Here is a 14,032-nt window from a genome sequence, read left to right as displayed (position 1 = left end):
CCAGTTTTTTATTAATTTCATCCCATTCTGAATTATTTTGTCCTGCAAAAAATAAGCCCTCATACAACTTTGTGGATGTAAAAATAAAAAAATAAAAAATAAAAATTTGGTTTGGAAGGTGGGGAGTGAAAATGGAAAAAAAGCAAAAACAATAGCTGGGGTTGGAAGGGGTCAAATAGATTCATAGTTTGATGTATATTTATATTCATAGGATTTTCAATGAATTCAAGGACTTTTACTGCCCCTAACTGTGTCCATGGCTGTGGATGTTGGACTCAATGGTTTGGCCTACCAAATCCATATGTCTGGTTTTCAATGGGGTGCAGTGAAACTTGAAGCAGAAGTATAAAGATTGTATATATTTTTATCTATGACATGTTTCACTTCTACATTTATACAATTTTGGGTTGCCATAAACCTTACAATTCCATGTTACTCGATGGGACCAACCATGGTTACATAGAGATCCGCTTTGTGTGCTTACGCTCCCTACAGGATTTATCGGCCAGTTCATACTGCATGGATAGCAAGGAACACTATAGAGCCCAAGCTTATCTCTCAGCAGCCACAGTGCCCAAGTCCAACCTTTAGGGGTTAAACTTGGAATGCAAGAAATATGGTCCATTTAGAGCACTAAATCTGTACAGCCATTAACTCTTTCCTATATATCTAGCCATGTATTGATATACATACCATTTTAATATCACTGTGTTGCACACGCTTACAGTTGTGGTTCATCGAGCTTTGAGGAGTAACAGGCTCCCTAGATCTGGCTCATATCAATTTTCTGTTTACAAACAATTTTTTTGGGAATGTGCGGTGCCAAAAGTGACATCAGTTCTGGATGACTGGCCAGAGTTCTACATGATTTAATTGTTTCCTGTGATATTCTGCAGCATACCAGTTCTTCTGAGCAGATGTGTGCTTGGAAACTGCCTGCATGGGGAGTTATAAATAAACTATTGTTAGACGTGACTAATTACTCCGAGTCTGGGTAAGCTCTATGAAGAGCCGAAAATATTAACTAACAAAACCCTGACACGTACTAATAGAGATGGACAAAAATATTTCAGGGTGTCGGGACGGTAAGTGAAAGTCTATTTGTGATGGGTAAAAGTAAAGCTTATCTCCCAGCCATGGGACATATACAGATATGAGACTGAGTATATATATATATATATATATATATATATATATATATATATATATATATATATATATATAGCATATATAGTTGTCAATACCCTTGGATAACTGTTTGTTTTTGTACCGACTCTTCATCTCCCTTCTTCCCAAGTAATGGGACAGGATGACGACACATATGTTGAGGGACTCAGACCTAAAGGAAAGGTTTGTCAGTGTTATCCTTTGTAACCCCTGTGTAGATCCATGACTTAGCTTAGTAATGACAGGAGAACAAAGCCTAACTTAGAACATGTCTCGTGGGTTAAAGTGTCCAAACACCTTCCATGGCTGTAGGTCATACGGCTATTCCTCCCGACTCCCCCATGTATATGGACACTCGCCAGACACCTCTGCTGACAGCTTGTTTACTACCAGAAGAAAATTGGCCACGCATTGAAATTCATCATACACAAATCTTTCTTCCTCTGATATCATCTTAGGGAGAAAGTAGGAGTCCCCCATCCACATTAGATAGTGGTCCAACCTCTCTGAAATCTGTAGTTCTACCAACAATAATGTAATATGTATGGAGGCTTTAATCTTAAGTACTACATTACTTACATACCTTACCAAACTCCAGAACTTATTACTGGCATTCAGCTACAAGCAGTATTTGTAACGTGATGTAAATGCTCATGTATTATAATAAAACATGAAAATCACTGATTGCTGCCATTTTCCTTTCTTAGGGCATTGATGAATCAAGCAAAGACAAGTAAGTGGCCTTACATACTGTTTATCCAAACCTCTTAAGGGTCCTGTTTGTTTCTAAATTCATTTCTTTACTCACTTGAGCTAAAGCCCAAACCTGGACAATTGATGTGATATTAGAGAGTGTTATAGAAAGGAATATGTAAGCAGGATATATTGCCTTAGAATATGACCTGCATGGTCCTGAAATAAACAGGAGAAATTTAATATTTTTCTTCTATTTTATGGTTTGAGCAGATGACCATTAGGTGGATTGGGCTTATTATCTATTACCAGAACCCAGCCCTGCAGATAGGTTAGGGTCATCCGAAACAAAAGGTGTTTTATTATTGGGAATTGGTGCCTTTGTTGTCTAGATATTGCATTTTTTGCAATATGCAAAATGAGCTTTTGTTGCTTCAAAGAGCATATTCACAAAAATGCTATATCTCGGCAATAGAGGCACTGATTCACAACCGGAAAATACCTTTTGTTTCAGATTACCCTAATATGTCTATCTGCAGGACTGGGTTGATATGCAGGATTCTTGCCACATACTCTCTGTAACTGTCCTCCTCTACTATTGTAGCCAAAGCAATGGGGGGAGGATCCTGCTGCAGCCATTGTTGAATTCTATCTATCTATCTATCTATCTATCTATCTATCTATCTATCTATCTATCTATCTATCATGCATTGTGATGCCACATTTTTATCGCCGTAGAAGTCTGTGAGGAATAAAATATTTTGTAGTGGGAAATGGAAAAACACAATAAAAACATCCACAGCATGTGGCCTTAACTTTTAAGTAGTTCTCTCAAGTAGCCAACTGTTATCCATGTCAGAGAGTTGAAGTCCTGCTCAGAAACCTCACCAGTGAGCCATGTATTACATGAATGGCCACCATGTACCACTCCATGGCTCCCCCTGGTAGAATCTGCACCTCTTTGATGGAGGTTTACTCTCATCTGATTTTAAGTGCGGAAGGATTGGTTGTGTTTAGGTGTAGACGTTACATTACATTAATAGTGTTACTGCTTTTGTTTTTACAGCAGGAACACACAGGAAGCTCTAAATCCAGAAGATGAAGTTGATGAATTCTTGGCCAGAGCTATAGATGCACGGAGTATAGATCAGCTGCGAAAAGATCATGTCAAAAAGTTCATCCTCACTTTTCAAACCGCAGACCTTGAGAAGAAGGTACGCTAGTAAATGAAAACCTCTTGTGGCGCCTCCATGAATTGCACTGCAGCCATAGAGCAAAGGCAGTTCAAACACTTGATTCTATTATCCAAATGTCATTTGTTGTTGTTTTCTTAATAGAATAAAAAAAATGACTACAAAGAGCATAGATCCGATTTTTCTAATGGATATGAATAGGAAATTGTCTGCTAAATTAGCTTTCTTTTTTATTGATGATTTCAGTATAAAATGATCTTACTAAAGTTGCTGCTAAAGTTACAGGGTCTTTCTATTTCCATTATTTTCGTGACCTTGCAACTTTAACTGAATCTTTTTGTCTTTTCTGAGATTTTATACACACCGTGCACACAGACTGCAATTCAGGTCTGCAGTATGAATCTCTATTGAAGTCTGCCTTTGTCCTTTCTCCATGCACCAATGTATTTTCTAATACAAAGTCGGTCTATGATATAGTATGCTTTAATGCATGCCACAAAGTCTTTTCTGGGCATAGAAAACCATATTTATTTTAAAATGGCACAAAATAGCCTAGGGATTCTCAATCTTCAGTTTTCTATACTTGTATTATTCAAAAGTAATCATGCCTTCAAGTCTTCCTCTTTTCTATATATTGTAGTATTCTAAGAAAGTGGATGATCGCTTTGGAGGTTACGTTGCCTGCACCTTGCTGGTCTTCTGTTTCATATGTTTTATTCAGATTGTCATATTTCCCCAGTAAGTACCCAGATATTAGATATTGTGTAAAGGGAACCTTTTATACTGTTTTATACAATGAGGGATCAAAATGCACCAGAATTTTAGACTAATTTGCACCAAAAATCTGACTAACTTAAATTATACCACATTTATCCAGTGTTCTAGACACGCAATTTCTATCAAAAGAAATTGGCGTCTAGGGAAGGAGATGTAGCCTGGGTTGTAACACCATGCGCCAACAAATGTGCCAAATTTTGTTTAGTAAACTAATAGGAGGTGTAAAGTATGAAGTTAAAGAGGACCTTAACGGTACCGATAGCTCTTCACCTAGGACACATAGCAGGAAAGCCAATAGTGCGCTGAATTCTGTGCACTGTCAGCTTTCTAGCGGTGTTTAAAACTGAGTGTACCCGAGGACATGAAAGGTTCCTCCTTTTGGGACCATCCTCTATTGGACAGTGGGTTACAATCTCTTTGTTACCTAGCTTAAAGGCTCTCCCTTTCAGTTATATTTAAACAAAGTAGACAGCCTTGGGCAACCAGATAGATAGGCAGATGAAGCAGTGTATAAGTTGAATTTCTGCAGCAATATACCCTATCTCAGAAAACAGATACCATTGAAAACCCATTGAAGGACTCGATTTAAGTATCAGAATGCTCCCAACATATACCTTCCATGTATAGACCAATCCCTGTATGGTCTATAGCTTTAGCATCTGTCATATGACAAGAGATCAGAGTGCAGTGAGGGAGGTTGCATGAATAACTGGTAGCATCCATCTACATCATCTTTGAACACTGGGGGTATAAGGCTTACTGCAAGTGTCAACAGCTGGAACTTCCATGATTCAGAAACCTTAAAGTAGGATCAATTTAAGAAACAATGATGATTTTCTTTAACGGAATTATAGTGAACGCCTCAGAGATCAATAAACTAATATCACAAATCGTATTTTCTTCCAGTCGGAATTGACTCTACATTCAATAATTGACTGGAGGTGACATGAGATATTACCTAATAATTGCAAACTATTGAGCTTGGGAACATCATTTTAATTGTGGAATTACTCTAGTTAATTGTGTTTTTTTTATGCAGCTCCTTCCTCATGCTTGGAGTCTACACCAGTATCTTCATTATTTTGGCCAATATTCTCTTTGTGTGTGCCGTGTATTCTTGCATAAAGGTGAGCAAATGTGTACATTAAAAAGAATATGTAGGGATGGTTACATCTTAAAGTTATTCATGACCTTGGTTTTCTAATAGCTCTTCCCATCAGTCTTGCAACGGGTCTCTCGGAAGATAGTCCAGTCACGTACAAACAGCACCCTTATTGGGATCTTCACCATCTTACTTGTGTTCACCTCAGCCTTTGTTAATATGGTAAGTTTCTAAATGTATCACCATGTAATGCCAGTAGTTCCCGACACATCCTGTAGATACTGACTGCTTAGCTCATATCAGAAAGGAACTTATGGTGTGGATTATGTAGTAAATGAAACAGCTGTAGAAAGTCATTTTGGCCAATGTACTACCGAATTGTCTATCTGGTATTTCCTGGGCATCTGCTGTGCTATTGCTGCCAGACTTCTGACATATGATCCGTGGCTTGTTTTTGTATCTCTAGTTTGCCTGCAACCATCAGAGTCTTGCTGAATGTGCAGCTGAAGAACTGAACATCAGTAAGGATTCTGTCAATGCCTGCCATTTTCAGATGCTTAACTATAACCTAAGCATGGAAACTGCCCCCTGTGGCTCTGACCGACCATCTTGCAATTTCCCAGAGGTAAGAACCCATGAAAATGATAAATCCTGTAATATCTTATTGTGGTGATGCTCCATGAGGGACAAAGGACAGTAGCAAAGGACTTGAATTGGCCATGTTGGCTAAGCACTCTTCCAGCTGACATCTATTCCTCCTGTTCTCCTTCTACCTTTGAATGCCCAGCTCACCCGAGCATTCATGTGGCGTAATAGGAATAGTGGAATAAACCTCAAGCAGTCACCACAAGTGTCTGGTAATCTCCCTTGGGAAAAAAGGATTGGCTTTGTTGAGATTCATTATTCTTGATCCTAATACACATTACATTGTTAATCATTAACACTAAAATCAATATATCGGCCAAACTTGATCTAATGTGTATGGTCATCTTAACCTGTGTAGTGGGTCCAAGGACGAGGTGATCCAATATGTGGTTTGTCACTTTTGAAGTACCATCTATGACAGTTTGGCTACTAAAAAGTAGTATTATTTCGTAAAGACTGCTGACCATTTTAAAGGTCTGAACAATAATGCAGCCTGAGATGACTGGGAAGTTATGGTTACTCAAAAATGTACTATTTTCTTTTTGGTAGTACTTCAACTACAGCATACTGCTGAGCCTGCTGGCATGCTCAGTGTTCCTCCAGATCAGTAGCATTGGGAAGTTGGCGCTCATGCTCTCCATCCAGATTCTCTACATTATCATCGTGGAAGCCCCTGAGGTTGTTCTGTTCGACAATTATGACCTGCTGGTGACTGCTAATGCACTGTAAGTCTTAGCTTTGTAGGATGAATATCGGCGTTAGATGTCTCTATTTATTTGTAGGTTCTAAAAAAGTAAAGCCTGGTTCACATCTGTATAATCCACATAAAAAAAGCTGTTACCATAGGAAACCCGCAGACCCCATAGACTATAATGGGGTCCGTGTGGTTTCCACTCTGTTTCCGCAGGAAAAATACAGAGAAAAGTGCTGCTTGCAAGACTTTTTTCTCCACATATTTCATGCGGAGAGGGGAACAGAATCCCTGAGTGCAGATGTGAACCAGGCCTGAGTAGTTTTAATATAAAAGCTGTAAGCCAGAATAGACACCAGTAGAGTTGAAATATTAGGCTTGGTTCACATGTGCGTTCGGTGTTCTGTTCAGGGAATCCATTTGGGGACCTCTCGAACTGAATACCGAACACATTAAAAAAGCTGTGAGCAATGAATCATGCGGAGAGACAAGTGCTGCTTGGCGTATGCAAAAATTTGAGCAAAAGTGATTTACACAACTTTTTGTCACGACACGTCACTGTGTAGCTCTAGCCTTACTTAGTAGACTATGACCAGATCTACACCTAACAAATAGTTAGGAGAAGTTGGGTATTTTTCTTGCCATGTATTTTGGTAAACACAAGCTCGTGAACCCCTCTTTTTTTCTTGATACATAAAACCTTTTTGCGTTACTTTTTTTTTTACCATCTTGTTCACATCATCTGCTTCAATGAGAATTCCTTTGGGCACTTCAGTTTTGGAGTAAATTTGATGTAAAGTAATCTTGTACGCATCATTACAGATGAGTGCTCTGTAAATTATGAAACGCTTTTCTGGACCTTGTAACCCTTCTTTAGCTGGCTTATGGTAAGCGGGTGCAGCTTGGGTGAAATTGGAGCACATGTATCTACTGTTGGCTCTTGTTGGCATATCTGAAATAAAACATACTGACCTATCACCAAAGTATAAAGCAGCAGCGTTGAGACTTGCAAATACTCACGACTGCCATTTCTACAAGGACGCCATACATACAAAGTTGCCATAGATGTTATAATTATGGCACAAATTTTGACAGGATTTGTCACCAGTGTTAAGGCTATAGGGTCTAGCAGGTTTGTTTTTTTTCGACATAGCATATAGAGAAGTTGTAGTGTAATATGGTGACATTTCTAGGATATGTCATCAGTTTGTGATTGGTGGGAGTCTGAATACTGAGACCCCCACTGATGCTGAGAATAAAGTGCTTTCAAAGGAATGAAAAACATAGAGAAGGCCAGTACTGTGACCCCTTCCACTGGTGGCAGATCCCCCACCGTCCTGAGAATGCAGTCCCTTCAGCCTGACCTGCCCCATACCCATCATTACAGCCTTATTGGGATACATAAATCTTTTTCCCAGCACTGTAGTTAATTCTGTCCTTAGTTATGAACGCCACATTTTTGTGGGGCCGCTATATTATATTGCAGCCTTTTGTTGTGGGTTTGTTTAGTTTGCTAACCTGGTACATTTTTCATAGTTTCCTAAAAAAAAAATCTATCCAACGTAGAGGGATTAAAGGAGGTCTAATCTAAAATATGTTCTGTATGTGTATGCCCAAATAATGTTTGTGGTTTTCATTTGTATAAAAGTATTTGCTGCAAAGTAGGGTTTCTTTTTCTTTTTTTTCTTTTTTTTATTCAGAATAGTTCTTCTATCTGGTTTTGCCCTGCTAGAAATACAAAGATGGCAGTAGGGTAGCATATGTAAAATCTCCATATTACATAAATGTTCTATATTTTGTAAGTAAAACAATTACTAGATTAAGGCTGCATTCACATTGAGTAATGCTGGCGTTTTTTGTGCTTATTTTTGCACATAGCGCCGTGTATACGCCGCGTTTGCGCCGTTTAACGCGACCGCAAAATAGCGCGGCGTTAACGCGGCGCTATGTGCAAAAATAAGCACAAAAAACGCCAGCGTTACTCAGTGTGAATGCAGCCTAAAGGAGATTTTGCATCTTAAAGATGGTGTAAAAAAAGTGCTTCTGGTTATTACTAGTGATCAGCGATATAGTCCTGCTCCAGTATTAATAAGTTATTCTATACTTCACTTTTAGTTCCTTCAATCACACACAAGAAGAGGAGCCATGGTAAGCGGATACCACCTGGACATCCTTTGTTTGCTTGTATTGAGTCAGTGTAATTGCAGGCTGTGCCGTCTATTATGACAGTTCTTGTCCATTATATAACCTGACCCATAAAACAGACCACCTCTGGTTTTAAGGAGTATTCTGCTAACATCAAGTTATTTCCTATCCACTGGACCCCCACTGATCACCAGAATTGGGAGGGGGCCCCGTACTCTTGTTTGAAGAGAAGAATTGACCTGCGGCTTAGAGTTTATATCCACAGCATGTCAATTTATCTTGTGGGTTTGTTGTAGTTTTGCTGCACATTTTTCCCAGTGAATTAAGTGCAGAAGGTTGTGCAATGAAATATATGGAAAAGTAACCCCAATAGGTTAGCATTACTAGTACTGTCTAGTAGACTGTGCTAATGTGGCCAGTCTTACAATGTGCCAGATTTCTCAGTGACTTGTTCTGGATTATAAATCTGGCGCATCTTTAGACTGTCTCGCCTAGTGTTAGATCTAATGTTCTTATTCGTGCTATAAATGTTATGTTATGGGAGTCTATCATTGCAGAAATGCATTTTTAAATAATCCCGTGTTCCTTTAGAACATGCAGCACCCTGTAGTTCTTGAAATAGGTGTGGGTCCTAAGTATCTTGGCCATAAATTTCCAAGACAGGAATACCCCCTTAATTACATTTAGTGTCCAGTTTGGGCTTTTTTTTTCTTAGCTGTTTGTAATACTTTTCTCCTGCCTTGTTTGTTTGCAGTGTGGGCAGTAAGATACATCTGAAGTATGTAACACCTGTCATCTTGACCGTCTTTGTTTTGGCTCTGTATCTCCATGCTCAACAAGTGGAATCCACTGCTCGGTTAGATTTCTTATGGAAATTACAGGTATGCCTGACGATTGTAGATGATGTATCATAATTTATAAGCTCCAAAACCGATGAGACCCCCTCATAGATATGCCATATCAATTATGTATCAGTGGGTATAGATTAATTTATTAATAGCCCTTAAAATGCAGGTGCGAAGCTGTAGTGTAGTGCACATGGTGGCTTCCCCTGTAAATTCTTCAACATGACCTTACAACATGTTACTTCCAAGATTTGTAGAGCATAGAAACATCTAGTTTGTTATTGGTAGGTCAAAAGTCAGATACCATTCTTTTTAGGTCTGTACTTGTATGCAGTGTTCTCACAGGGGAAGAAATTTACTTCCTCTCTTGGCAATGTCCAACTTTTTATCAAGGCTCTTAGTATGACTAGGTCTGTACCTGAGGAAGAAGCCGAGAGCTTCGAAAGCTTGTAATCTGTCATCATTATTTAGTTAGCCATTAAAAAAAAGTATCAACTAATGAAGACCTCCAATTTTTTTGTTTTTTGTAGGTCTGTATATGTGAGTATTAACTGGGAATAAAAATCTAAGTCTTGAGCAATGACATGAGTAGTAGCCAACACCTAAGCCCTAATAACTGTGTCAATAACTATGATCCTCGTTGTGAAGATGCATGGTAGTGTTAGAAGGGTGTCATTCTGTCCTTATCCTAAGCATGAGGGTTTAAGAATCAGGATATATTAAAGGAGTTGGCCACTTTCAGACCAATATTGACAAACAAATGAACAATACGAAGATGTATAATTTTCCAATATACTTTCTGTATCAATTCCTCACGGTTTTCTAGATCTCTGCTTGCTGTCATTCATTCTGTTACTTCTAGAGGATAAAACTCTGACCATGGTCATGTGATTTACGGTCCATGGTCATGTGATTTACGGTCGATGGTCATGTGATGAGCACACGGGTGCCGCTCGTTAGTCACAGCACAATAATCAGACAGCTGCCTGGTAATCAGCTGTGCACCTGTGTGCTCATCACATGACCATGGACCGTAAATCACATGACCATGGTCAGACTTTTATCCACTAGAAGTAACAGAATGAATGACAGCAATCAGATATCTAGAAAACCGGGAGGAATTCATACAGAAAGTATATTGGAAAATTGTATAACTTTTTATTGTACATTTGTTTGTCACTATTGGTCTGAAAGTGGCCAACCCCTTTAAGATTTTGTATTGACTATGTTTTACATCCATTTAGGCAACTGGAGAAAAGGAGGATATGGAAGAGCTACAAGCATACAACAGACGTCTCCTGCACAATATCCTTCCTAAAGATGTTGCAGCCCATTTTCTGGCTCGAGAACATAGGAATGATGAACTGTACTATCAGTCCTGTGAATGTGTGGCTGTAATGTTTGCATCGATCAGTAATTTCTCAGAGTTCTATGTGGAACTTGAAGCCAACAACGAAGGAGTGGAGTGTCTACGTTTACTCAATGAGATCATTGCAGACTTCGATGAGGTGAATACAGATGTTACATGTAGTGCTTTAGTGTTTGCATAATAGTCCTGATCTAATCCTTCATGTTCCTCCCACTGAAAAGATGTCCCTGCTGTAGTGGAGCTGAGTATTTCTAAAGTGCTGGACAACTCACCTGCGATATGACACAACCTGTGTGCCTGCACTGACATCTACACCAGCTCATACATTTCAGGCATAATAAACTGACATAAATGATCAGAAAGCACATTAAGCTACTTTTAGGAAGGCGCCATAAATCAAGGAAAAAAAGTCACTTTTTTTTGCGCAAAATCCTGCCTTGCACAGAAAATGTAAATGGAGATGGCCAAATACGTTATTTTTCTTGAAATCGAAAGAATTAGACATGTTAGTTCAATACGCCTGATATTTTTTTCTCCAGTCTGGTGTAATCCCTGACATTATTTTGACAGCCTTTCAGAACTAAAACATTTGCTTTGAGCTCTATATATTTCTTTCTTCTATCTCTATATATGTGCAACATAGTTGTTTGGCATGTTGTGTAAGCTGACATTAGGGAAATAAATCAGAAATTGGCCTTAAGTATAAAGTATTAGATCATAGAGTAAAACGCTATTGCAGGCTTTCTATACTTTGTGGGGCAAATGTATTAAAAAGGTCTAAAAGCAAAACTGTCTTAGTTGCCCATAGCAAATCTGCCCCAATGTTGCGTTTTGTATAATCTATATCTTCCTATTCATTGAGGTGCTGGTTGCTTAGTAGAGTTACATATTCCAGTCTGAACTGTACTTAACAAGCAATGAACAATATATTTAATATATTTAAAATAAAGAGTAAAAAAAAATTCCTGCACACCGTTTGTGGCATTTATGGAACACATTGGAGGGAACTCACTTTGTATAGGCCAGAGAATTGGCATAGAATAGTAAATCTTTTACGCACTTTTGGTGCAAATCGCAGTAGTGAGCCACTTTGTTTTTTCACTTTTTAAGGTGGGGTGTAGTGGGGACACATCAAGTCATCAGATTTACTAGAACTCATGTCAGTATACTGGTGTGAGCTGTGTAGCTGCTTGCCATAGATTTCCATTGTGGCATATAGGACCACTTTTTTTTCCCAAATCGATCTCCAACCATGTAAGAAATCTTGTTGCTTGTGTACAGGGCTCAAAATAATTGTCATACTGATTATCTTTAAAATCGTGGAATTAATGTCAGCCCTGCCTTGGTGTCTGGTATACTCCTTGCAGGCTTTCCCCTTCCGTAAATGTATCTGATTTAACCACACACACCACTGTGCCAGTTCACTGAACTCTTTTAGTCTCTATAAACAGAAACATGCAAATTGAGATTAAAATCGAGAATTGGCCATCAGCATGAATAAAATTTTAAGATTTAATTTTTTTAGGCAAAAATTGCCCAGACCTACTTGTGTTTATGTTGTGAAGCTCAGAGACCACAATTCTATTGCAGTCTTACATGAGTTTAGATATTAGTAACCTTGTAACCTCCTTACAGATCATCAGTGAAGAAAAGTTCAAGCAGTTAGAGAAAATCAAAACCATCGGCAGCACTTACATGGCAGCTTCAGGGCTCAATGATACAACATACGACAAGGAGGGCAAATCACACATTACTGCCTTGGCAGACTACGCAATGAAGCTGATGGAGCAGATGAAGTATATCAATGAGCACTCTTTCAATAACTTCCAGATGAAGATTGGTGAGTCACAATATTGTTCTTCGCATTGGAAAATGTTCCATTTATGTTTTACTGACTTCTGTATTTTCATCTGAAAAACACAAGAGAATAATTTGTTTCCATCTTGATAATATCCAATGGAGTAAAGTGATCTGAGCAGGCACACGCATGCTAAAGTGCTCTGTTCCGTCATCATCAGTGTGTTCACGTACACCATGTGACCCATGCCACTTCTATGTAGTAGATGAATGTAATGTGCAAGTTTCTATGTTTTTTACATTAAATATTTACAGATTTTTATTTTAATGCTTTGTTTGCAGGACTTAACATTGGTCCTGTGGTTGCTGGTGTTATTGGAGCCCGTAAACCCCAGTATGATATCTGGGGAAACACTGTGAATGTAGCAAGTCGAATGGACAGCACTGGAGTACCAGACCGCATACAGGTTAGTATTTCATAAGAACTCATATCAGGATTAAGCTTTAATGCAAGTGTAGAAAGCATTCATCTAGGGTAGACGGGACACTATCTATTTCCATTCTCCATGGTTTTACACTGCCCATCAATGCATAGTAATTTTAACCTCTTAGCGACCCATGATGTACTATTACTTCATGAGTCGCATGGGGATGTATGGTGCGAGCTCAGGAGCTGAGCTCTCTCCATACAGGGCAGATGCCGGCTGTATCATACAGCCAGGACCTGCCAATAACAGCAGCGGTCGGTGCCTGCAACGATATCTGCTGTTAACCCTTTACAAACTGCGGTCAGACGCGACCGCAGCGTCTAAACTGTGTAGGCGGCACGAGCGCCGCCAATCGACGCCCTCCGGTGACGTTCAGGAGGGCGGCCATCGGTTGCTATGACAACTGGAAGCCTATTGAAGGCTTCCAGGCTTGTCATAGCATTGGTTCTATTGCACAATGCCAGAGGCATCGTCTAATAGAAGTGCTACAGTAGTATTGCAGTGAATAGTATGAGTGATCAGACCCCCTAGGTACCCAGAGGGTTTGATCATAAATGTAAAAGAAGAAAAAAAAAGTTTTTAAAAGTATAAAAAAAAAAATATAAAAGTTCAAATCACCCCCTTTCCCTAGATCAGATATAAAAGTAAATAAAGAAAATTAAACATATTAGGTATCCCCGCACTCCAAAATGCCCGAAATATTAAAATATTAAAACATTTATCCCGTACTGCGAACGGCGTAGCGGCAAAAAAAAATAAAAAATAGCCAAATAGTGTTTTTTTCAACACTTTGCCTCCTATAAAAAATTGAATAAAGAGTGATCAAACCATCAGATCTTTCCCCAAATGATATCAATAAAAACGTCATCTTGTCCCGTATAAAAAGACGCCTCACCCAGCTCCATACATGTAAATATGAAAAAGTTACAAGGTGTCAGAACATGACACAATTTTTTTTTTTCTATTTTGCAAAGTTTTTTATTTTGTAAAAGGTATCAAAACATTACAAATACTATATAAACTTGGTATCACCGTGTTCGTACTGAGAAGCAGAACACAGGTAACATGTCATTTGTACCAAATAGTGAACGCTGTAAAAATTAAACCCATTTGAAATAGC

General features: G+C 38.8%; 1 protein-coding gene across 4 annotated transcripts in view; it reads left to right on the top strand.

Annotated features, from left to right (window-relative positions):
- ADCY6 (adenylate cyclase 6) overlaps window positions 1-14,032 on the top strand; it is a 143,417-nt gene that overhangs the window by 104,421 nt on the left and 24,964 nt on the right. For all 4 annotated transcript variants that reach the window (XR_012715099.1, XM_075265513.1, XM_075265512.1 and 1 more), the window contains exons 11-22: window positions 1,875-1,900; window positions 2,927-3,074; window positions 3,694-3,791; window positions 4,870-4,957; window positions 5,038-5,154; window positions 5,399-5,557; window positions 6,127-6,302; window positions 8,384-8,416; window positions 9,168-9,294; window positions 10,503-10,766; window positions 12,263-12,467; window positions 12,767-12,891. Coding sequence is in view for 3 of the 4 variants with exons in the window: in XM_075265513.1 (XP_075121614.1) it covers window positions 1,875-1,900; window positions 2,927-3,074; window positions 3,694-3,791; window positions 4,870-4,957; window positions 5,038-5,154; window positions 5,399-5,557; window positions 6,127-6,302; window positions 8,384-8,416; window positions 9,168-9,294; window positions 10,503-10,766; window positions 12,263-12,467; window positions 12,767-12,891 (1,566 nt within the window). In the remaining variant the exon portion in view is untranslated. The remainder of the gene's footprint in view (window positions 1-1,874; window positions 1,901-2,926; window positions 3,075-3,693; window positions 3,792-4,869; window positions 4,958-5,037; window positions 5,155-5,398; window positions 5,558-6,126; window positions 6,303-8,383; window positions 8,417-9,167; window positions 9,295-10,502; window positions 10,767-12,262; window positions 12,468-12,766; window positions 12,892-14,032) is intronic.

Source organism: Leptodactylus fuscus, chromosome 2, assembly GCF_031893055.1.
Source record: "Leptodactylus fuscus isolate aLepFus1 chromosome 2, aLepFus1.hap2, whole genome shotgun sequence".
In the NCBI taxonomy this organism is placed as follows: domain Eukaryota; kingdom Metazoa; phylum Chordata; class Amphibia; order Anura; family Leptodactylidae; genus Leptodactylus; species Leptodactylus fuscus.
Note: the sequence above shows the minus strand (reverse complement) of the source record. Positions and strands in the feature narration are given on the sequence as shown.